The sequence below is a fragment of the Mytilus edulis genome, chromosome 13, assembly GCF_963676685.1.
Source record: "Mytilus edulis chromosome 13, xbMytEdul2.2, whole genome shotgun sequence".
NCBI lineage: Eukaryota > Metazoa > Mollusca > Bivalvia > Mytilida > Mytilidae > Mytilus > Mytilus edulis.
In genome coordinates, this window is record NC_092356.1 from 22,566,255 (window position 1) to 22,591,606 (window position 25,352).

General features: G+C 32.8%; 1 protein-coding gene across 1 annotated transcript; it reads right to left on the reverse strand.

Moving 5' to 3' along the window:
• Window positions 1-10,979: 10,979 nt before the first annotated feature.
• Window positions 10,980-22,100, reverse strand: LOC139499948 (uncharacterized). The gene is made up of 5 exons (XM_071288611.1): window positions 22,021-22,100; window positions 20,629-20,939; window positions 18,055-18,272; window positions 15,670-15,880; window positions 10,980-15,093 (listed from the first exon to the last, which is right to left on the reverse strand). Exons 2-5 carry the CDS (start codon window positions 20,849-20,851, stop codon window positions 12,701-12,703), a joined length of 3,045 nt encoding a protein of 1,014 aa, XP_071144712.1. The 5' UTR covers window positions 20,852-20,939; window positions 22,021-22,100; the 3' UTR covers window positions 10,980-12,700.
• Window positions 22,101-25,352: the final 3,252 nt, after the last annotated feature.

Genomic DNA, 25,352 nt, shown 5'->3' on the forward strand with positions numbered 1-25,352 from the left:
TGTTCACGAAATGTATTAAGATTTCTTAATTTATTGATACTTAACCAGGTTTTTTTAAATTGAAAGAAAGATAAAATGCATTTGTTCCATAAAGGAAATTTTGTTACTTTTTTATTTAATATACCAAATAAAACCTGTGTTTTAAGCTACAGCCCTACAGATATCGCTAGGCTGTATCTGTACAGCCCTACAGATATTGCTAGACTGTATCTGTACAGCCCTTCATATATTGCTAGGCTGTATCTGTACAGCCCTACAGATATCGCTAGACTGCATCTGTACAGCCCTACAGATATCACTAGGCTGTATCTGTACCGCCCTACATATATCGCTAGGCTGTATCTGTACAGCCCTATAGATATCGCTAGGCTGTATCTGTACAGCCCTACAAGTATCACTAGGCTGTATCTGTACCGCCCTACATATATCGCTAGGCTGTATCTGTACAGCCCTACATATATTGCTAGACTGTATCTGTACCGCCCTACATATATCGCTAGGCTGTATCTGTACAGCCCTATAGATATCGCTAGGCTGTATCTGTACAGCCCTACAGATATCACTAGGCTGTATCTGTACCGCCCTACATATATCGCTAGGCTGTATCTGTACAGCCCTACAGATATCGCTAGACTGTATCTGTACAGCCCTACAGATATCGCTAGACTGTATCTGTACAGCCCTACAGATATCGCTAGGCTGTATCTGTACAGCCCTACAGATATCGCTAGACTGTATCTGTACAGCCCTACAGATATCGCTAGACTGTATCTGTACAGCCCTATAGATATCGCTAGACTGTATCTGTACAGCCCTACAGATATCGCTAGACTGTATCTGTATACTATTCAGATATCACTTTAAGGGTCCGACAGCTGCCGGAATACGTTTTTGTATTGTTGTTGTCGATTGATGTATGAACCTGCGTCATGTCTGAATGTGTATAGCTGTCGCATTCCAATGACTTATTGCTTGACCTTATTTGAACTGCGGTCTGTTTGTTTTCAAGCATTTATTAGAGCATTATGGATTAAATCTTTTTTGCCAGCAGACAAACATGAACAGTATGATTTACTTCATTTTCTACAGCACCAATCATCGAGCGAAACATTGAATGTGTACATGAGTAACACACATAATCAACCATGTAAATATGTCAATTTCAGCATGTTTAGAGAACGTCACTTTCAGTTCAAAATTCTGAAGCGTAGGAAATATCATACACTTGAATCGGATAATCGGATTTTGTTTTGTGTTATTACTGTTGAAATTGGTTGTTAAGTCATAACAAATAATGATTTACATTGAGCGATGTATTATTGTTGACCATTCGAGATTCTTTTTTATTTTGCAAACCTACGGTCTGCAGCTGAATGTGTGATTTTAATATTACTTTGCGGGACCCAAAGGATTTTACATCGAAAATAAATGCAATAAATGTGAGTTTTTTGTCTTTCAAAGAAAAATAAAAATTACAAAATTAGTTATATAGACAATAACTGTGTAGTGTCTTTCAATTTCAGCTGTATTTGTACTCGGCTTGAAACCGGAGTAAAATCTCGCTAAAAATACATCTTTTTCTCAGCCTCGTATGATTTAGCTGATATTTAAAGACACTACAGAGTTAATGTCTATATACACTATAGGCACGGTGAAACATTATAATGGATCAACACAGCACTAGCAACAAATCCTGGAGTCAATATTTATGACAATAAGAAGATATAGTTTGATTTCCAATGTCACAACTCTCCACCAGAACCCAACACTTATTACAGGCTTATAAATTGAGTTGCGCTTGAATAAAAACAGTTGTTTGAAACTTGTATCATATAAAAGTTGGAGAGCATCGACAATGGACAAAAACACAGCTTCAGCTATATGTGCTAGGGGGTGAAGATACCTTATTAAACTATATACGTCATTAAAGAATAATGTCTAACATTAAGTGATAGTTTCTGTCAACATTTTATTGATTCCTACTGGGACTTAATACCACGTCAATTAATTGTCTCTTTCAGGTACACTTAACGATTATTTTCTGAATGACTCATAGATATTACGGTTGTTAATGTAACCAAATTTTTATGTGTATTAAGAAATAAAAAACCCATCTTATTTGCAAATTAACCAGTATCACAAATTTAAAGTAATGTCATTGAAAAAAAATTAAGAACTGAAAGGGGAATATGTCACTGAGACAACAATTCTACAAAAGAGTAGAAAACATCCAAATGCCACCAATGGGTCTTCAACGCAGCTTGAAAATCACGCAGCTGTCCTTGGATTGAAAGTATACTATTTCAGTGAAAATGGACGTCATACTAAACTTCAACAATATATATGAACTAAATTTAAAAACATACAGGACAAAATGTCTTCTTATTTCTATTTACCTCGACAGAATATCTCCAACCAATTAGCAGTTATTCACATTAATTGTGAAAATGTTATTTATATAGTGTCTTCGCGGGTACAAAAACCTAGAATGACTTCCCTGTCAATGTTATCATAATTTTTAGCAATCCATTTAATTGTTTTATTCAAATTTGTTGAGTAACTTTTCACAATCTCAAAACTAATACAATTCCCTCCAGTGCATAAGCATGTTCATACTATTGTGGTTAGATACATTACATAATTTGTCGAAATTTCATAACTGATAATAAATTGTATCAGTAAGACAAGTTGTTTAACTAAAGTACAATGATGCACTCGTGTTTAGATAACATATATTCAAACAGAAATTTATTCGCAACGACCATGGAATTTATTTCTATTAAAAGCCATTAACTTGATTATTTGTGTCTTGACACCTTTCTAAATGTTTCCGTTCATTCTGGACATTGCATTCTATTGTTATAACTAAATGTTATATTTTATGTGTATAAAGGCATATGTCTAATTTAATGTATCTACTCTACACCATAGTTCTTTGTTTGGTAATTGCACAATGATAGTATTCAAAAGTTTAGAAAGAAATCTATGTGCATTTTAATCTCTTTTCATATTAAAACTCATCAAAGATACACCAGGCTTAAAATTTGTCACGGCAGACACGAATTTCGTATGCATGAAATGGTAAATGTGACTTTTTCCTCAAATATTGACAGCCATAATTTTTCTGATGGTAAGAGTACAAATTTAGTGATGAGTATATTTTTGGTTAAGTAAATATCAATGAAAAAGGAACGAGGTAGGTAGGACAATTGGATCATATTCGTTGTATCTATAATCATATATATATATACCCATTTCAAGGATCTCGTCATAGGAAAACAACACTTGAATATAGTGAAACTTGGATACATATACTCAATATTCATGCACTGCTACAATCTTGATACATAGAAATACGAAGTTTACAAATGAAAGCTCTTCCCCTAAATGTATGTATTCATTCAACCATAATTATTATTTTCTAGATATTTGTCTTTGGTATAGTTCGATGCGATTATACGATCAATATAGTTGCACCTTTCGACTTATCTAGTGTGATGATATCGTCTGCATAGTATATGAAGCTTAACGTGAAACTTAATGGTAAGGCTAATTTCTGTTTATTCATTATTATAGTAAGTTTCCATTTAAAAATATGCGGTAAATGAGTTAAAACAGTAGTCGTATTTGTGAAAATTAACTTCCAGTGAAAATAAGAAAATGTACATTAAAGGTTTAGTTGTAATACTTTCCCGTCACATATGTGTCAAACAATTTTCTTTACTCTTAAAGGGAAATTCCGCTATTTTTTACTTATCATCTAATTATGTTCATCTTAACATACAAAACACATTTGCAAAGTTTTAAATTTATATTCCTTCTAATAACGGAGAAAATCAAGTATTTGTAACTTTTTTGGTTGAATTCTCGAGTGGGTCGTGACGTTTTAGCCCGATTTGTTGAATTCTGGGAAAAAATAAAATCTGTATAACTCTTATAGCTTATCGACAATATACGTAATTAAAAGCGCACAGCTGACGAATGGTCGTAGTTATTAACCACAATATAAGAATGAATGAAAATGAATATGCATATACCGTTTTGTATTGATTGAATTAAACTCCTATAAAATTATCTCTAGTAAATGTTTTCGAATAAATTTCAGTAATTATTGTTGAGATTTTTTTCATAAAATATTTATTGAACATTTTTACTGATATTGAACTGAAAATATTTCAGTTCTATTTACCGTTATTGTTTTGATAATCATTTCAATGCAACTAATGTGTGAGCAGAGTGTGTATATTATTTTGTAAAGGTCACTGTATATTTCTCGGCTTGAGGTCAATTCGTTTACCTTGTAGCTATTTAGCCGCAGGTGTGAGTTCAAGCGTACACAGGTATGAATGTTGTTATTTGGAAAGGATAAACAGAAAGGATTAGAAAGAGTATGCTGTATTTAATACACTAAGATTTAATACACGATGAGAATAAAGATACAATAATTAAATTGTGTAAATTAATTGAAAATAAAATTCAGATTCATAATTCCGAAAGTGTATAAAAATAAAAGGAAACAATTTTGGATTACTTTCTTAGCGGCAATTGGCGTAAAGATTCAAATATGAAGTAAAAAATAGTAGTTTTAATCTTTAATAAAAACTAAATGCAATATTTCCCAATTTGATATACTATTGCACATCTGTTTGATATCATTGACTTTACCGGAATTTCTTAACTTGTATTCAAATTTGGCTGTGTTTAATGCTCATAAATGAAACATGCATGATTTTTTTTTAGTTTCTTTTTAACATTTCATTCTTACATAATTAAATTCATTTGACAATCATTTACACGAACTTTTTGTAAAAAGAATACCAATGATCTAAGCTAAGGCATTATTTTTTTTGAGGATTTTTGTACATTATTTTTTTTTAAATTCTATGATAATATTTGTGCAATGATGAACATGATAGCCGTCATTAATCCAAATAAGTAATACAGTAGTTGTAATAAAACTTATATTTTAGTCATGCATAACTTATATTGACGAATTTAGAATAGTTCGTCCATACATCGTTGTTCTTGAAACAATCATTATTAGTATACATGTAAGTTTCCTGACGTATAAGCGCCATTGAGGATGAGCTCTAGAGAAAGCAGACTAGTAGCGTTTCGTTAGTTTGTTTGTTGGGAAAGGAGAGGAAATGCAACCACTTGTACAGATAAACGACAGAATTACCATACAAGCATTTATAGTCAACACAACCAGAAAGAGTTCCCATCGTTGGACGGGGAATATGAAGGCTTCCAAGAATGAACAAGTGACATGTCTAACTCTGAACAGTTAGAAAACGGACTATCGACATCGACCGCTTGTTCTTGGTATTTGAAACTGCATGCATATATACGTATACGTTTATGATAGTGATGAGTTCTTGCGTCTGACAAAAACTAAATTCCTTCATGGTTATATCTTGCCATACGTTTATATTGGTTTGTAAGGTGATTACTCAAAATCGTTATTTGAAGATGTAGATTCATTTCAATACAGAAATTTCGTCTATATATTAAGTTTCACAAGTGTATACCACGGAGAAGCTCTGAAGGTACATTACTCCCATTTTGTTTGGGTGTGAACCGTCGAAGTTTACAGCAATATCAAAGAATAAGAGGATGATGGTAGAAAGAACTATGGGCGTCATGTGGCAAATATTACATGCATATCGGACCATGAGTTGTCAATTTGTATGAAAAGATTTCCAATACAACCATATTATTGAGAAGGAATGTTTACATGCTATACTCTCGTACTAGTATTACAGGGTTCTTGTGGCGTCCACCTTAGACACACATCAATTTAACGATGTTTACTGAAAAAAAGACAGAACCAATTTAATGTCATATTTCCCTTGAATACCAAGAAAGAAAATAAATCCCGAAATTAATTTGAAACTTTGATATTCAATAGTTTCCCAGCAAAATATTCACATCCCTTGGGGATAATTAGTATTCGTCCAGTGGCATATATAACAATTGTGATGACGAATTCCTTCCTTTGTTCGAGAACAATCTTATTGAAATATGAATCTGTGATTTTACTATGTCCACAACTTCGATGAACCAAAGCAAATTATACATCGACCTGTATTTAAATCAAATTGGTTCTCTTCTTCTTCCTCTGGTATACAATAGTCTATCGACATTCGATGATTACATACTGTTGGCATACGTGGACTAGTCTATTTACAAAACTTTTACCCCAATTTATTCAAAATATATGTTTTTTTCTTATGTTCAATGTATACTGTCATGTATATATTTTAAATTGCGCTATAGTTCCGTAACTTTCTACCCAGTCGTATAAACGAATCGTCGACAAGTGCGTACATTTTTTTAAATCAATATTTCTGGTATGTTTCAATCTGTCCTTCACTATAGAAAATAAGTATATATTACATTTTCCCATATTCACCCTTGGAAAAAATATTTAAATAGATTTTATTTTCATCAAATCTTATATTTTGGGTATTATTTATATTTTTATGAATAATATTCTTTACACCAGAAATGTTATTTATAAACAAGCGTATGAGTTTAGTAATGACAAGTAAGACAGAGTTGTATATTATACATCTGATAGTTCAAAATGGAAAGTTATAAGTTATCCGCCGTGTACGCTGATCAATACCTGCAGAGGTGAAACGATGCATGAACTTGCAAGCCCGACAGGAAATCGCTTGAATACCTGGACGTGTCACCTCACACCCCTCACAATACCTTTGGAAGTAATACCTTTAGCCATGCTGGTGATCAGATGAGGGAAGATCAGAATTTATTTGAAAAAAGTTTATTACTTTAAAGAATTATGAACAAATTAGATTTTCGAAAACAATTTTCATGGAACACTTATTTATGATTTCAACTTTGACTTTTTACCGAATTCCAATATCAACAGTTTAAAAACAACAGACCATGGTAATTTAAAAAAATAAGAATATTTTCCGTATCTAGTTAGTTAGTCGAATAAAACAACCGTACGATTGACAAGATATCGACACGCAATTACGACTACATCGGTTACTGTAGTTTTGTTCCTTTGTGGTTTATAGACATATCGTTGTTATTAATCGGGAAAGAAGACAAAATGGCCGAACGCAGAGAATTAATACTCTAAATTTTAAATCGATGGTGATCGCTTATCTAGCGGAATAAAACTTTAATAACTATGAATTTGAGCATTTTTATACTGAATGAACATAATATCAATTTTTGATTTTTTTGCGAAGTTTCCCTTTAACAGTCTTTTATATATTTTGTCCCGAAAACGTTTCATTGCATCACAAAACTAGCCAAGAGACTAACAAAAGACTTCAATAATCCGTTGTCTGGACAAATACAAAAATATTAGAAAATACACAACTGGGGAACCTACATGTATCCAAAAATGATTTTTACAATTGAGATAATAAAATTGAGAATGGAAATGGGGAATGTGTCAAAGAGACAACAACCCGCCCAAATAAAAAACAACAGCAGAGGGTCACCAACAGGTCTTCAATGTAGCGAGAAATTCCCGCACCCGGAGGCGTCCTTCAGCTGGCCCCTAAACAAATATATACTAGTCCAGTGATAATAAGTTTTTAAGAATAAAGATGATGTTTGTTTTTTACAAATTGTGACTTGGATGGAGAGTTGTCTCATTGACACTCATGCCACATCGTCTTATATCTATGTATGGGACACGACTTTTAATAGTAAAGGCACAAAAAATAAAGGCAACAGTAGTATACCGCTGTTCGAAAATCATAAATCGATTGAGAAAAAAAAATCCGTGTTACAAACTTAAACTGAGGGAAACGCATCAAATATAAGAGGAGAACAACGAACTAACAGAAACACAACATTAAAATGTAACACACACAGAAACGAACTATAATAAAATAATGGCCATTTTCCTGACTTGGTACAGGACATTTTAAGAAAAATATGGAGGGTTGAACCTTGTTGAACCACAACATATTCATTCAAAAGATAAAAAGTGAAAAGTACTACATAAGAAACTAGACAAGAGCAAAATGAACCCTTTTAAAGTTTTGCGCCTTGTGTAAATTTGATTATTTTTGCATGGGTATTTCCACCAGAGCTTATGAGAAAGAGAAAATCCTTGAAAAGTGGAATATCTAGAAATTACTCTTGTAGCTAGAAAAGTGAGGACTACGAATGAATATCTCATGAGAATTTGGTCATCTTAATAGAATATTAGAGCCGAAGACCATAACGGTGTTAAAAGAAAAAATCTTACAAGATATAAATTTATATTCAATGGACTCTGCATCAGAATATGAATCTAGTGACTTTTAATTTCAAACATCTCAGCACTTATTTATCCGTTTACCAACAGATTAGTATATATGTGTGTCTGCTATTTTTCTGGAAAGGCGGTGTTTGCTAATTTTTACTTTCTTTCAAAGACAAAAGTGTTGAAAATATTAATTTCCAATTGCTTTTTGTACTCTTTTACATCCAGAATTTTATGAACGCCATAAAATGATGACGAACGTGATGATCCAATTGTTGTAATCACAATCCCGACCTCTTATCGTCGAATGGGACACATCGAATTTGTACTTTATTGAGCAACACGACGGTACTAACAGAAGCTGCAAACCCTTCTTATGCACCCTTTTCAGCCATAAATTATCGCTGTTTATGGTAGTTTGTTTTTGGTTGTAAACTGTTGTTTCGTACTTTTTCGTATTTTGCCAAGGTGTTGTAAGTTTTTTTTTCTCGACTTATGAGTATATCTGCGTTATTTTCTGCCACTTTATTATGAAAATATTATGTATGGAGATGTTTTAGGTAAACCAGGGTCTACTAATAACAGTTTTGTAATATATGTTAGGATAATTAATATGTTAATAAACAAAAGCGATAAATCAAAAGATCTTGGAATTGATTTTTTTTTTCCGTAATGGCGACGGCAATCTTGAGTGCATTCTATGTTTTTCAACACAGAAATGCGGTTGCGCTATTCATTGATCCGCAACTAATCTTTCCTTTACTTGTATAAAAGAATTTGTTATTCAATTTTGTAATTTGGAATCGTATGAAAATATATCAGCAGGTATCAACATTTTGTAGTGTCTAAAATTAAATTATCCTTTCCTAGATTTTTCAGATTTACCTGAGCAGAACCTCTACACAAAATGGTCGAAGAAGTGTGGTGATCCTTTTGATCTCATCTTATGCTGTTAATATATTCTTGTTTGTAGTGACGTTTATGATTTCAATGAACGTCATACATGTTTAACTGGTATATTATTATGTCAAGGATTTTGTGACCACAAATTACATAAAAAACTTTACTTAAGTTGTGTTCATAGATCAAAGATTTAGCCTAAAGTGTGGCTGTTCGTGTAGACAAACTAAAATATTGAGAATGGAAATGGGAAATGTGTCAAATTGACAACACCCCGACCATAGACAAACTGTTTACAAAACTGGATACCACATTCAAATTAACGGGATTTTATTTACCGAGCCTTTATATTAAAAATCAATCCTGGATAAGACAGTTGAAAGTTACCAGAGGGACATTCAAACTCATATGTCAGAAATAAACTGACAACGCCATACGGCTAATATAGAAAATGGCAAACAGACAATTAATAGTACAGAAACCACAACATCAAGTAAATCATGATAGGAAATACAAGCCCTGGAATATTGTTTCAACTGTGGGATATATTTTCTGTATGAGGGTGCTGCAGGAGTGTTGCTACATAGAAATGGTATGTTGGGATGCTGAAATCATCTCTTTTGTTGTTACGGTTAGTTTTTTTCACAGACTTTCATTGTCAATTTATATTTTTAAGTCAAGATATCTGTATCTGTTGCATCCTTTATCTCAAGTTCAATGGGATAGATGCGTTCAACATAGTCACCAAATTTTGTTTTATTAAGTGAGAGAACATCATCTACATAGCGAAAAGTTAAGTTAAAGGATATTGCTAACTTCTTTTCTTTTTCCCTAAGAAGTTCCTGTGTAGTCAGACTCATATGAATAAAGGAACACATCGGTAAGAAGAGGGTCACATATTTTTCTCATTGGAATACCGATTCTTTGATGAAAAACAAATATTCGAACCCTTTAATAAACGTATTCCATAACCTTATCAATTTAAGACTTTTATTATAACTTTGAACATAGTATTTCGGTATAAATACAGGCAACAGAAGTATTTTTAATTCCTTGTTGTTTGTTTTTTAGTAGAACTTCAGTTTGTTTTTAAATTCAGAATGGTGTAAATAGTAGATATGTAAAACCTTATCATTTAACTGGTGAACGGAAGGATTGACTAGCTATTAATCCAAGTTCAACCAACCATTTATTCCTATAATGTCCTGTACCATGTCTGGAATATGGCAGTTATTATCAAATAGTCTGTTTCTATGTATGTTGTTTTGTGTTGAAGCTCAGTGTTTCTGTTGCTCCGTTGTTTTCCATTTTTTGTTGATGTGTTTCCCTCGGTTTTGGTTAATTTATGACCGGTATTTGTTTTTGCGTAATCGATTTATGAATATTGAACAGCGGGACACCACTGTTGCCTTTATTCAAATTGAATTTTAAATATAATTAAAAGAGGGACGAAAGATACAAAAGGGACAGTCAAACTCATTAATCTAAAATGAACTGACAACGCCATGGCTAAAAATGAAAAAGACAAACAGACAAACAATAGTACACAAGACACAACATAGAAAACTAAAGAATAAACAACACGAACCCCACCAAAAACTAGGGGTGATCTCAAGTGCTCCGGAAGGGTAAGCAGATCCTGCTCCACATTCGGCACCCGTCGTGTTGCTTATGTGATAATAAATCCGGTAAATAGTCTAATTCGGTAGGTCACATTCACGAAAGGGAAGGGGATTGTAGTTACGACGTAAGTGACATAAGAAACGGAGGCAAAAATAAACGCTTAAGACAAAAACACACATTTTAATTCTTCTATTTAATCATAAAAAAAGCCATATACAAGTTCAAAATGTTCATAAAAGAATCATATTTTAAAATCAAGTGCAGATAAAATAAAAACTTCTCCAAATTAATATCAGAACCACTTTTGATTATATCTAGATATATTTTGCATTCAGAAAATATTTGTGTAACCCCTAATTGCACGGGATCAAACATTTTGTCAAAGATATTTCTTAAAAAAATCAAAAAGTAGCCCTTAAATCATTTATAAAATAAACCTAGTAGATTTCTTAAATATAATGGGTGATTCTGTTAAATAGACCGTTGAAGAAAAAATTGACAGACATGACAACACTTTCTTTAACTTAATTCTAGGGGCTAGCCTCAAAATTACTTTTTTTAATGAAATAAAGTAAGTGGTAGTTGAATATGATTTTTGTTTCTCTTTTAAACCGCAAATTTTAAGTTTTAAAGTACAAAAGTGTTTTTGTTGGAATGCAGCGCACATTATCATGTCGGTAATTGTATATCCTTATACAATTAATATTACATAATTGATTATTAGATTATATTGAACAGATATATCATGTTAAGGAGGGGTATTTGCGAAAAATACCAGTCGAGAGAATGTTAAATTTCACGAGCCGTAAGGCGAGGGAAATTCATTCTCAAGACTGGTATTTTTCGCAAATACCCCTCAATAACATGATAATCTGTTTAATTACACCGAATGTTAATGTACTAAAACGCATTGATGATCGTGATGTTACAAGCGTCCAGTCGGATAAAGTATTTTTTGGCAAATACCACGGCACAGAGGGTAAAAAAGGCATATCCTTTTAGCAAATACCCCGGCGGCGTTAAAAATGAACGATATTCATTTGATAACAGTAAATTGGTGAAAAATACACTGGCTATTAACCAATCAAAACCCCGGATTCTTACATAAGGTGTAATTATGACTGAAATACATTAAATCAACAATCATAAACTACCAAATTGAATTTGAAATATAAAAACACATCTGTAATACTAAAATAACGAGGTCCAATTTGTCAGCCGTCATGGGGTAAATAGTTATCAAAAGTACCAGGATTATAATTTACTACGCCAGACACGCGTTTCGTCTACATAAGACTCATCAGTGACGCTCATATCAAATAGACTTAACATTGTGGTGCTGATATTTAAAATAATTATATATATAAATATATGTTGATGGTAACAAATATGTCTAAATAAAAGAGTGAACACACCAATACATAACATTGACATCTAGATTTTGGAGTTAAAGCGGTCCCTAAGATATATAAATATAATCACTAAGCATTACTCATCCTGCATAACAATTGAGGATGTGACCTTTAAAAGTAAGTAGGACAAACGTTAAACATCAATATTTTTACAAATAAAACGACAAGTGAACATTAACCACAATTACTAATTAATTTACTTGTTCTCTTTCATGTTTTTAGATATACGACTTCAGCCAGTATTATCATTAAAAAAGTTATAGGCTCATAAACAATGTCACTCTCTTCATCAATCGGCACTCTGTGTAAAAGCGTGATGAAATCTATACAAAATAAAGGCAACAATAGTATACCGCTGTTCAAAATTCGTAAATAGATTGAGAAAAAAACAAATCCGGGTAAAAATCTACCATCAGCAATTAATTTGTTCTGAAGACGATACAGCATTCAAGTATTAAAAGGAAACCATTGACTACGGTCCTGACTGGTTCCTTCCGGATTTAATCCTTTTGCTCAAAACCTATCAATCTACCCGGCGTTCTCTCAACATGGTCACTACAGACCGATGCCCATTATATTCTGCAATATCCAATGGTGATCTCGTATCCTGTCTTCGAATATTGACCTCTGCCTCGTTATCTAACAATAAAAGTACAATATCGTCGTGTCCTAATTCACAGGCAAAAAATAAAGGGGTTGTTCCATCTTCTTTTGCGAAATCGACATAGGCACCGAAATTTAAAAGACAGGAGACTATGTTTGTGTGGCCCATAAAAGAAGCGATATGCAATGGGGACGAACCGGCCATAGCATTAAATATGTAGTCTTCTGACTGCTTATTGACATAATCTATGACTGTCGGGGAAGCGTTCTTGACAACAAAATTTCGTATTTCTTCCTTTACACTCTCTAATGTTATGTCCGGATGTTTTAACGTTGCATCAATCAATTGTTGGTTGTTTTGAAAACCTATCTGCCAGGAGGCATTATTTGTCAACAGTAACTCGGTTGTTTCAATGTTATTGTATCCTACTGCCAAACACAATGCAGTAGCGCCGTTCGATGTTTGGATATCAACATCTGCTTTTGCATTTATTAATATAGAAGTGATTTCTGTAAAATTTCGAAAACATGCATTGATAAGAGGTGTGTAGCCATTCACATCACGTGCATTGATGTTAATATCAACATTCTTTGACGCCAACAAGAGAGTAACAACAGCAGTATGGCCTAAAAAGCATGCAACGTGCAGTGAGTTTAATCCATCGTTGCTATCTTGATTGACGTTCGGACTTTTCCGTAGTAATTGTTTTACCATAGCGTTCCAACCACTACGGCATGCAATAAACAGCGGAGACTGATGTTTTTCATCACACAAATCTACGTTTATATCAGATTTCAGTAGTTCTTCTACAACAAACAAGTGGTTATTCTGACATGCCATATACAGAGCAGTTACTTTATTCACATTATAGAGATTGACATCTGGGTTATGTCTCAACAGCATTGTCACAATATCTAAGTAACCATACGCAGATGCCATAATGAGTGCTGTTACACCATCTTCTCTTCTTTGATTCACATTCACATCATTACATAGAAGCCACTGAAGTATATCATCATAGCCTAGATAACAAACGTCAATTATTGGATAGTTACCTGCACAGCTTTCTTCTTTTGGAAACATTGTATCCATTGTGTTGGCCAATTTTACCTGATCGGTCTTATCAAGTTTTTCGAGATATTGTAAGAATTTTTCTCTGAAATCTGTTCCTTTCAAATTATTGTTATAAAACACAACACTTACTTTCCCTTCCGACCAGTCTTTAATAAGTCTGTCCAAATATATCTGTAATGAGTAATCTGGTATTTCTGTAATGAAATCTATACTTCCACCAACGTTTTTAGTTGATTCTCGCCATCTAAAGCGTTCGCGTATTAAATTACTATCGCCATGTTCAATTAAACATTGAAACATTATCTGACTAAAGTAATAAACTAAAAAGTCAAATAATTTGTCATGTAAGGTTGTAAAAATGCCATTAGTTTTTATTACATATGTTCTCACGAGGGAGTTTAATGCTTCCCCTATCAACGCCTTTGAGGTGCCTTTGTTTAATCCACAAGCTCCATATGCATATTCAAGCATGTTTTCCTCGTCATGTGTAGATTTACTATGAAACCACTTTTCATCAATTTTGTTATTGAAGAGAACACATAGGGCAAGCCCACATAATCTGCATTTTCCTTCACAACTGTATTTACCTAAATTATCTAATTCTTTTCTATAGATTTCAAAAGGGTTTTTAAAAAAATCCATAGTATCCACTCTTTCATTTTCATGATGCAATGAACATAGCAAAGGAAAGCATTCAAATTTACATGATTCTGTGCTTAACACCTTTGCACTAATATTATATCTTGCTGTCATTTGCTTTATTTCTTTTGTTCGTAATCTCTTTGCCATCAAATTGCATTCACAGTCCTGAAAAGGGGACAGAAGTTTAAATTTTTCATCTAAATAGATTTGCAACCTACACGAAAGAATAATTTTACAAGATTCGTCTTCTAGAATTGTCTTTATCACCGGTGATAATTGTTGCCAGTTATCCATCTCCTGTTGGTTTGCCGTGTACGTTCCACACATATCATCTACAATAAAAATTGACTTTTTTCCAAGTTGATAGAACTTCCTTATGTCTTTTGGTTTCGATACTGGGATTATTCTATAGCCCTGTCCCTCGAGCACCAAAGCTATATGTCGGGCGATAAATGTTTTACCAACACCAGGCCCCCCTGTTAAAACAACACAATTATTTTCAACACACCGTTGTAAGGCATGTTCACTTCTTTTTGTTTTTATGAAAAAACAATTATCTTTTCTTTTCCATCCTTCTATCTGCTTGTTTATTAGAACTAAAATGTAAAGGAATTTATGGAATATTTATTATTTTACAAATCAGCTGGAAAGTAAATAGTAAAACTCTGGAAAACTCTATGCCGGAATAATGCAACAAGGTGGCAAACCGACTAAAAAATTACAAAGATTACTTAACATTACCTACAAATTGACTTTTAAGCTAGTTGACAAATGTCAAACAATTCTAACGAAAACATATAACGGACTCGGTTCACCTTCTGGTTATGGTGCAGTATAATGTTTAATTATTGTTTCTTGTCTTTTTACATTTTAATTTGTGTTTCTAGTGGGTTTTTTGGTGGAGGGTGGACATCTAAGTTTTATTGGTATCTTCTTACTCTTTTATTTTCTAATAGTCGCATATCATAAATGGCGGCTGCAATCGTCAATCTTAATGAAATTATCTATGTTTCATTTTCGCAAAGTTTCGTACCTTTGTGACCAAAAACCTCTTGTGAGAAACACCCTGTTTGAATCATTGCTTGATCGACCAAAACAAAGTAGTAAGTGGTCCGTCGCATGACAAATGTATCCAACTTAAGCAGGAGGGGCAAACTAGAACTGGTAATTACCTCTTATGTTCTTTGGAATTGGGTCTTCCTGTTCCTCCTCAAGGTAACTCATTTTATCTGTTAATTCAATAACTTTGTTTTCTACTGCTGCCAATCTAAATTCTACTTGTAGCTGTCTAAGATGGTTCTCACTTTCATCCACGTTGAATTCTTGTTTCTTCAATTCTGAACACATTTCTCTTAACACTTCCCCTCCCAATCGAATAATAGCCTACTCATAGAGAAAAATATATCTAATAAAGCGATGTACACTTATTCTTTCGACAATTTCAAAAATCCAACTCAAGTTTTAAAAAAAAGGTTGAACAATCTAACAGTGCCATGAACTATTTATATATATAAATATATATATTTCTATTAAATTTTCAAATCAAGTTATTGCATTCAATTATTCGTAAACTAAAGGAATAAATAAATTTAATAATTCAAATTAATTAGAAACAACGCAAGTACACAAATTTTTTAATCTCATTAATCAATAATTGAGAAGATGCAAATCACGATAAAATAAAAGGAAGCTATATCGGATGTGTCCTCGGGATTAGCGTCTACTGTTATGCATGTATCAACCGAATCCATTTTCAGCCTCAATAAAGGCAGTAGTAGTATACCGCTGCTCGAAAGTCATAAATCGATAGAGAGATAGTAAATCAGGGTTACACGTAACACCGAGGGAAACACATCACCTATAAGAGGAAAACAACAGAAACCCGGAAGTGAACAAAAAACAAACGAAAGTCACAATGCAACACACACAGAAACGAACTATAAGATAACAACTGCTATTATCTTGACATTTTAAGTCTAAACTTCACAGACATATGACACCATCGTACATAACATACGGCTATTCTATATCTAAAGATAAAAAAAACATGTTGTGAGTGAGTTGTGACATATTCACATCATATCGGTCAAGCAATTTGTGATGGTGACCTTAAAACTTTTGAAAGTAGATTACTTATATTTTTCTCATTGTTGAAGGCCGTATGGTGACCTATAGTTGTTTATTTTTGTGTCATTTTGGTCTCTTGTTGGCAGTTGTCTCATTGGCAATCATACCAGATCTTCTTTTTTTATAAATGTAGTTAATTTTTAAAACAGACTATATATTTGAGTTATGTAGCATATCTAACTACATTTTATAATTAAATCCGGTAGTGGAGAAACCAATGAATATTCGAAACTCACAAGTCAAGGAGAAAATGACAATGTCACGGCAAAAAAACGGAAGTCGCCAAAAAGACAATTAATATAAAGAAGATGTGGTATGATTGCCAATGAGACAACTCTCCACAAAAGACCAGATGACACAGAAATTAACAACTATAGGTCATCGTACGGCCTTCAATAATGAGCAACGCCCATACCGCAGTCAGCTATAAAAGGCCCCAAAATGACAAATCTAGAACAATTCACACCAGAAAAAAACCGCCTAATTTATGTACAAAACATGAACGAAAAAACAAATATGTAACACATCAAAAACGAAAGCCACTTAATTACTGGCTCATGACTTGGGATAGGCACAAACATACAGAATATGGCGGGTTAAACATGTTAGCGGGATTCCAACCTTCCGTCTAACCTTGGGCAGTGGTGTAACAGTACAACATAAGAACTAATTACACAAAAAAAATACTGAGCAAAACGAATCCCGCCTAAACTTGGGAGCTCTCAGTTGTTTCGGGAAGGTGAACCGTTCCTGGTATACGGCTGACACTAATGAAACACCACGTAGTAAAGGAACATGAACAGAAAACTTTATGTTCATTTTAAGCAAATATTACATGACGTGTAAAACATGTATTCTTGCGAATATTTGTCCTATTAAAGTAATAAAAAACAAGTTTCTGATTATAAGAATCTGGTACGTATTAATCGACAAAAACTATGTCATTTATTGATGATGTTTGAAAATTTTGGCTGCTTGTTTGTGCCTAAGTTTACCGATCGTGACCTTGATAAACAATAATAGTAGAATCACCTTAAAACTAAGTTAGATGATAGAGTAATATTTATTTGTTGTGGTTTTTTTTAAATGTTCATGCATTCTCATTATTTGAGTCAACTTTTTCATTGCAGCAGATAAACAATATGATTTATTTTGATAAGTCTTTCACTCAATAAACAATTAATCATATATCGTATTTCCGAGTTTGATCACCTTTTACTTTCATTACTTTTTTCGCATTGCGTTGGGGCTGTTATGTTGTCGCTAACGATAGATGTCATTGTGAAGGTCACCGCATATAGAAAATTTTGTGATTAAGAGAGCGGAAAGTTTTTTAAAATACTTCAATAGCAGTATATTTCTTGCAAAATCGTGTGACATGAATTGTTATCATTATAAGGAATTATCGGTGGAGTTCTCAATATTGTTACCTGTGTTATATCATCCCAATATTTTGTGAATTCTGTATCACTTATCGTCGCATCATCAACATGAGCAATTTTATTTCTATAAACATTTATTCTTGATAAATCATCGCCAAGACCCATTTGGAACGGCAGTGGAAGTATGCTGCTTATAGTTATTTCTGTTAAGTTTCTTATCAGTAGCATCATCAAGGTTATGTCAAAGTTTTGAGACGAAATATCACCTGGAATTGATATAAATATTAGAACTACTCTGTCCAGTAAGTGCTCGGAATAGGAAATATTGTAATTAGAGTAAATAAAAAAATATAATCAGTGTGAGTCAGATAAATGCATTATATTCAGTGTTAATATAATAAATGTATTGAAAGCAATGTCCATGTAACAAATGTATTGTTATCAGTGTTCATCAAATAAATAAAATTGAGAATAGAAATGGGGCATGTGTCAAAGGGACAACAACCCGACCATAGAACAGACAGCAGCAGAAGGTCAACAACAGGTCTTCAATGCAGCGATTAATTCCCGCACCCGGAGGAGTCCTTCAGCTGGTAATACTACTGTTTACTATACATTTATTCAATTAAGGTACCGTAGCACAATACAAAGATTTTTCATCCCCAATCAGGAATCTTTAAACTGATGTAATTCCACTCATTTAAATTTTATAAATGAGGTACCAATAGAAAGAAAAATGATTATCCTTTCAAATTGTGAGAATTTCATTATGACATAATTATTACATAATTAATTGTTATGTAATTAGTTGCTATATTGTGATGTCCATACCTGAATGAATTTAGCTTCTTTGTTATTCATAGCATCCCAAAATATTTTATAGATTCTTGCACAACACAGTTTGACCTCCAAAACTATATGTCTCAGATTTTTCCTATTGTATTTCATTCTCTCATAAATCTTCAATGAAGTTTGCAACATCAATTCATAAGAGATCACTAAATTCAATTGGGTATAAAATTTGTTCTACTGATGTTTTGGAAATCTGAGACACGGTTTTGGAGGTCAAGCTGTGTTGTACATTCAAGTGTGGACATCACAATATAGCAACTAATTACATAACAATTGATTATGTAATAATTATGTCATAATGAAATTATCACAATTTGAAAGATTAATCTTTCTTCTTTCTTTTGGTACCTCATTTATAAAATATAAAGAAGGATGAAATGAATTACATCAGTTTAAAGTTATCTGATTGGGAGTGAAAAAATCTTTGTATTGTGCTACCTTAATACTGATTACAATGTATAAATGTATAGTAAACAGTATCAATTAAATAAATGGTTAGTAATCACTGTAGTTCGAATAAATGTATTGCAATCAGTATTAATCAAATAAATATGTTGTTATCAGAGTTTATCAAATAAATGGTTTGTCATTAGTGTCAATAAAAATTTTAATGAAAACCAAATTTGAAACATATATTATAAGTTATATGGTTGGCTACTGACCGCCTACGGGTCAATAGAGGGTCAGTATTAATCTGTATAACGAGTTTATCACAAACAGGACTTTTTCTGTCAAGTTTTGCATTAAAAGTAACAATAAAATACAATAACATTAATAGATGACGTCAATATTTATAGTACACATAACGTCATGAACCCCAAATGGGATCCATTGGAGATTACCATGTTACGGCGTTTACCCATCATAATGTCACTAATTTACCCGAGTTGGAAAATATATATGAATGTACTTTCTGCAACAAGTAAAAATGTTGGTTTAGACACAGATAGATTGGTAAAGGTGATGAAAACAGGTTTATTGTAAGCATATATTACAAACTCCGCGTCGAATCAAATTGATTGATAGAAATGTTTCAAGGTGCATGCATTTTCCATGTAATAAGTAACTGCATGTACCACAAGTTGCTTCTAGTACTTAAACAAATAAGTCCAATCCTGATAAAGTCATGACCATCAACAATCCATGCAGGCAGTCCTCCATCCTTTAAAACACTGTTCTCTATACAATCAGTTTACAAACCCCTTTGTTTATATATTTTTACTCACAAAGTACTATTTACACAACGTCTGGTAGGGGTGTCCATGTAAACGATACATGGATAAAACAACATTTGATAAATTCAGATAAAAAAAGAAGTACAGGTAGTATATAAATATATCAGAGACTGAACAATAATAAAAAAAAATTAAGCAAATTTCATAATTATGTAAATATAAAATCAAAATGTTCTTCGTGTGCCATACATTTTTGTTAAATATGTGTATACAAAGATCGTCGAAGGACATTCTAGAGCAAAATAAATTAATTTCTAAAATAATCAACAATATGTGGCATAAATTTTCCCGCTTAATCATAGAATTATGAAGTTTAAGCCATTTACGGTCATTATCATTTCACCAATTTGATATATGATAAGTTATTGTTGAAACTTTAATGAACAAACATGTAGGTGTTATAATGTGAATTACAGTTAAGGTTGCAGTTCTTTTAGAAATTGCCTTTTATCAAGACTATGACAAATTTTACATATGAAATCTTAAAATAATAACTGATAGATAGACATGAATAATATTATGTATATCGTCTTACCCTTTCTCGTTGATGGAAACAACAAATTCCATTGCTCTTTGCTTAGTATTCTTTTCTTTTGGTACAATTCTTGTAATTTACGAAAATTTTCATCTAGTGTTTTTCGCAAACATTCAGGGTGGAATTCAATGTCAAATTTCACACGAACTGCTTTTGGAGATATTCTGAGCACTAAAAGTGCTATTTTTATATAATTTGACACTTCTTTGGAGATGGCAGACATCTGTGGCTGTTTTCTTTAATAATAGTATGTGATTTTAGTTCTTCTTCATCACGTTCAGTTACTGCGACTGACCATGGATTTTTGTTATCTAAAAATGAATACTGTAATACAACATTTGGATGTCCATAGAACATCAAAACTATTGTGCTTTGAATAAGCGAATATTTAAAATATACAAGTTCTCAGTACTTTCCCGTTTGTTCATATATTAACATCCAAACAAATTTCAAACAATGATGTGACTGAAAGCAAATTACTTTAAAATTTAACATTATTAATTTGTTTGTCTAAAAATTGAATTTATTTGAACTAAATTAACAACATTCTCAACGATTATCAACACGAAATTGCAGAATACGTTAAACTGCGAGACTGTCATATAAGTGAGAGGTGAGGCTAGCTATGTACCAAGTCAGGAAAATCACAATTGTTTTCGCTTTTGATTTGCCATTTTATAAAGGTCTTTCCGTTTTCAATTTCCCTTGGAGTTCGATATTCTTGTTATTTTACTTTCTACAAAATTGTCTTCCCCGAACGTTACTATTGTCTACAAATATTGCTCTTGACAATTTGACAAAGCTAGCTGCAAGACGGGTCTGAAAGCAACCTTTTATGCAGAAAATGAAAGACTAACAACAAGAAAATTCGATATTGCGACAACGACTTTGAAAGCAAGTAAAAAAAAATGATAAAGGCTAGCAGCCAATGAGACCGCAATCAAATGAAACATTACCAAAAACTATCTAGATGGAAAATAGTTATCAAAAGTACCAGGATTATAATTAAGTACGCCAGACGCGCGTTTCGTCTACATAAATAATAGATACATTGATAAACAAGTGTCTATGTAATATGTCACACTCTCCCTTCTTGTGTGTATATATGTGGGAAATACATTTAACCAACAAACCCTTATGAAATGATATACTAACTTTTCACGATGTTTCTGCCATGCCCTATTATTGCAGTATAAGATATAAAGCAATGTCATAAAATAGAAGTGAAAAACTCTGCAAAGCAAACTCAAAATTATTAAAAGCAATGATGCAAAAGTGAAACCAAGAAGAACCCGAAGTAATTTTATAATACTGACAATTGGTAATTAATAAACCTTTCAAAATTTACGTACTATCCAATTAAATTAGCTGAATTTATGAAAATGGTATTACCGTGATTAATCCTTTAAAAACATTCTTTAGCTCCAAGTTTTTAGATAATTGATTTGTTTACATAAGCAAGCTTCCGGTTGGTTGTTATCGTATTCAAACATATAAATACAGCACCTCAATGGTGAAATAAACTCAAACTTTCTATTCTTAAATAGAAATTTGCGAATAAATAAGACACATGCAGATATCTTGCGCAAACATATTTTAATACATGTTAAAATATCCTATCTCTTATCATGCTTAGCATATTCTCATTAGACAATCATTTGGCAAACCAATGTAAACTATTCAACGACGCTAATAATTTGAAATGTTGCAACAGTACAGTACTGTTTTAGACTTTTTAGAAATTACAACTAGGTCATTTAAATTGAACAAATAATGTAGAAGATATTTATAACATAATCACGTGATCTGTTTGCTGTCCTTGGTTAAAAATACTTTAGGCCAACCGTATCTATAAGTTATCTAGTTTTTTATCTTGCGTATGATCTGCCTTCTTTCATTTATAGTATTATTTCATACATTTGTTATATGAAACTAAATGAAAAGAAAATTAAAACAAACGTGGTCAACCAAATTCGTGATGTTGACCGCACTCTTTCGGTCTTCCACATTACTCTATTTGATAAGTTGTTGTTTATAAGCACATCCCTCTCATTAAATATTGGTTTTCTTGGTGGGTGCGTGAAGCTCCATGTTTAGTTTATGTGTAGTGTTCTTTTGTTGGGTTTGAGTATCTTTTTCTTTAGTTTCTGTGAAGTTTTCTTTTGCTGGATTCGTGAAGCTCTATCTTTAGTTTATGTGATGTGTTCATTTGCTCGGTTCATGCATAGCTCTGGATATCGCTAGTTTCTGTTTAGTGTATATAAGAATGTTATTTTCCAATTTGTCTTTTTTTTCTTTTGGTCTTATTGATAGACATATCTGTTTTTCTTTGACATACTATTGCTGATACATGTTATCGTTAACTGTCCGCCATTTATGGACATAAAAGAGGGACGAAAGATACCAAAGGGACAGTCAAACTCATAAATCCAAAACAAACTGACAACGCCATGGCTAAAAATGAAAAAAGACAAACAGAAAAACAATAGTACACACGACACAACATAGAAAACTAAAGAATAAACAACACGAACCCCACCAAAAACTAGGGGTGATCACAGGTGCTCAGGAAGGGTAAGCAGATCCTGCACCACATGTGGCACCCGTCGTGTTGCTTATGTGATTACAAATCCGGTAAATAGTGTAATTCGGTAGGTCATAAGAAACGTTCTTGTAAAATGTTGAAGTCACAATAAAACATATCTGACGCCACAATGCAAACACGATTGCCGTATCACCTCAATGGTTCAAGTGTATATTTTTCGGGTAAATGTCTCAGATTCTCCATTGTCTAGTCACTCTCTCACACACCCAGTTACCGTCTCACACATCAGTCATGTATCGATCACTCTCCCAGTCTGTTGTCTCCCACACGTAGTCTCTTACTCAGTCGATCTCTCTCAAACAACATCTCCCTCACCAGTCAATCAGGCTCACCCATTCATCTCTCTAATCCCCGTAGAAACATTAGGTAAAATCATTTTCGTTAAAAGATTGGTGAATATGTCTTTAACTTTCAGTTGTTTGTTTGCTAAAATTTGTCCGGACGTTCACTCACCGTAGCGCTTCTATGCGAGTATCGGTGGGTAAACTTTCAGACATATTTTGCAAACAAACAAAACCGAACTTTGGTGTTCTTCAACTAGAGGACATCTCTAATAGCTCAGATTATTCTCAGTTTTTCTTGCCATCTTTAATTTTTGGCATTTTCGTTTGCTTCAAGTATTGGTTCAGTGTTTTTGTTTTTGGCTGGATAGAAATGTTACCATGTTTACTAATTACCTTCTTCGTGAGATGAGTTTGCTGTTCCACTTATTTATTCAATCGATCTAATTCTTAACCTTAATCGTTTTTCTTTTAATTTCAACATTTTAAGAACAATGGGTTTCTATCTATCGTTATCGCACATAGATAAATGTTCTGCCTTCTTTTAATCTAGAACTCTCAGCTCATATAAAGCTAACTTTTTTTATCCGAGCGTCACTGGTGAGTCATCTGTCGACGAAACGCGCGTCTGGTGTGTCAAATTATAAGCCTGGTACCTTTTATAACTGTTTATACCACTGGGTCGATGCCACTGCTGGTGGACGTTTCGTATATAGCACAACTTTTTAGAATTTTGGGTCCTCAATGCTCTTCAACTTTATACGTGTTTCACTTTCTTATTCTTTTGATCTGAGCGTCATTGACGAGTCTTATGTAGACGACACGCGCGTCTGGTGTATCAAATTATAAACCTGGTACTTTTTATAACTATTTACACCACTGGGTCGAGCAACTGCTGGTGGACGTTTCGACCCCGAGGGTATCACCAAGGCCAGTAGTCAGCACTTTGGTGTTGACATGAATATCAATTATATGGTCATTTTTTTTTAATAAATTTACTGTTAGCAAAAGAATGAATTATTCGAAATACTAAGAATGTTCTTATCCCAGGCATAGACCACCTTATTCGTATATGGCACAACCTTTTAGAATTTGGGGTCCTCAATGCTCTTCAAATTTATATGTGTTTGGCTTTCCAATTATTTTGATCTGAGTGTCACTGATAAGTCAAATGTAGACGGAGACGCGCGTCTGGCGTATCAAATTATAAGCCATAAAACTAGATGAGTAAAGTTTTTTTACTCAGCCTGATAATTTTATTTGTTATGTCATACGCGATAGAAGTGCTGACGTGAAAGAAAGCACTCTTCACGTAAACGTCAACGAAGATTACATGTAATCTGTATAAAAAAATATATATAAAGAAATAAATAAATATAAAATGTAATATATATTTATAAGAAGGTACGGGTAATAACTCAAAATATTTCTCTTATAATTTCAAACAATTGCCCACAAATTATTTGTGACTTTATACAGTATCCTGTGACTTTTTCTCCATTAACAGATGCTTACAAACTTTCCATTTACCGATGCTTACAAAATGCTACTTGTCGTTTTATTTATCATAGATTCTTTTTATGTTTTTCATTATTATTATAGAAATTAAACTGAGTTTTAGCGAATTTTGGTATACTTTTTAGTTTTCAAACATCTATTTTACCGCTTACATCACTGAGAAAAAAAATTCTCAGCAAAGAAAAAAATTCTTTACGTTGAGAATATTTTTTTATGGAGGATAAAAAAGTTCTTATTCTTAGCTGAGTAAAATAATTCATTCTGAGAATAATTTCTAACTCAGAAAAAATAGTTTTATGGCGCCGGGGCCTGGTTCCTAT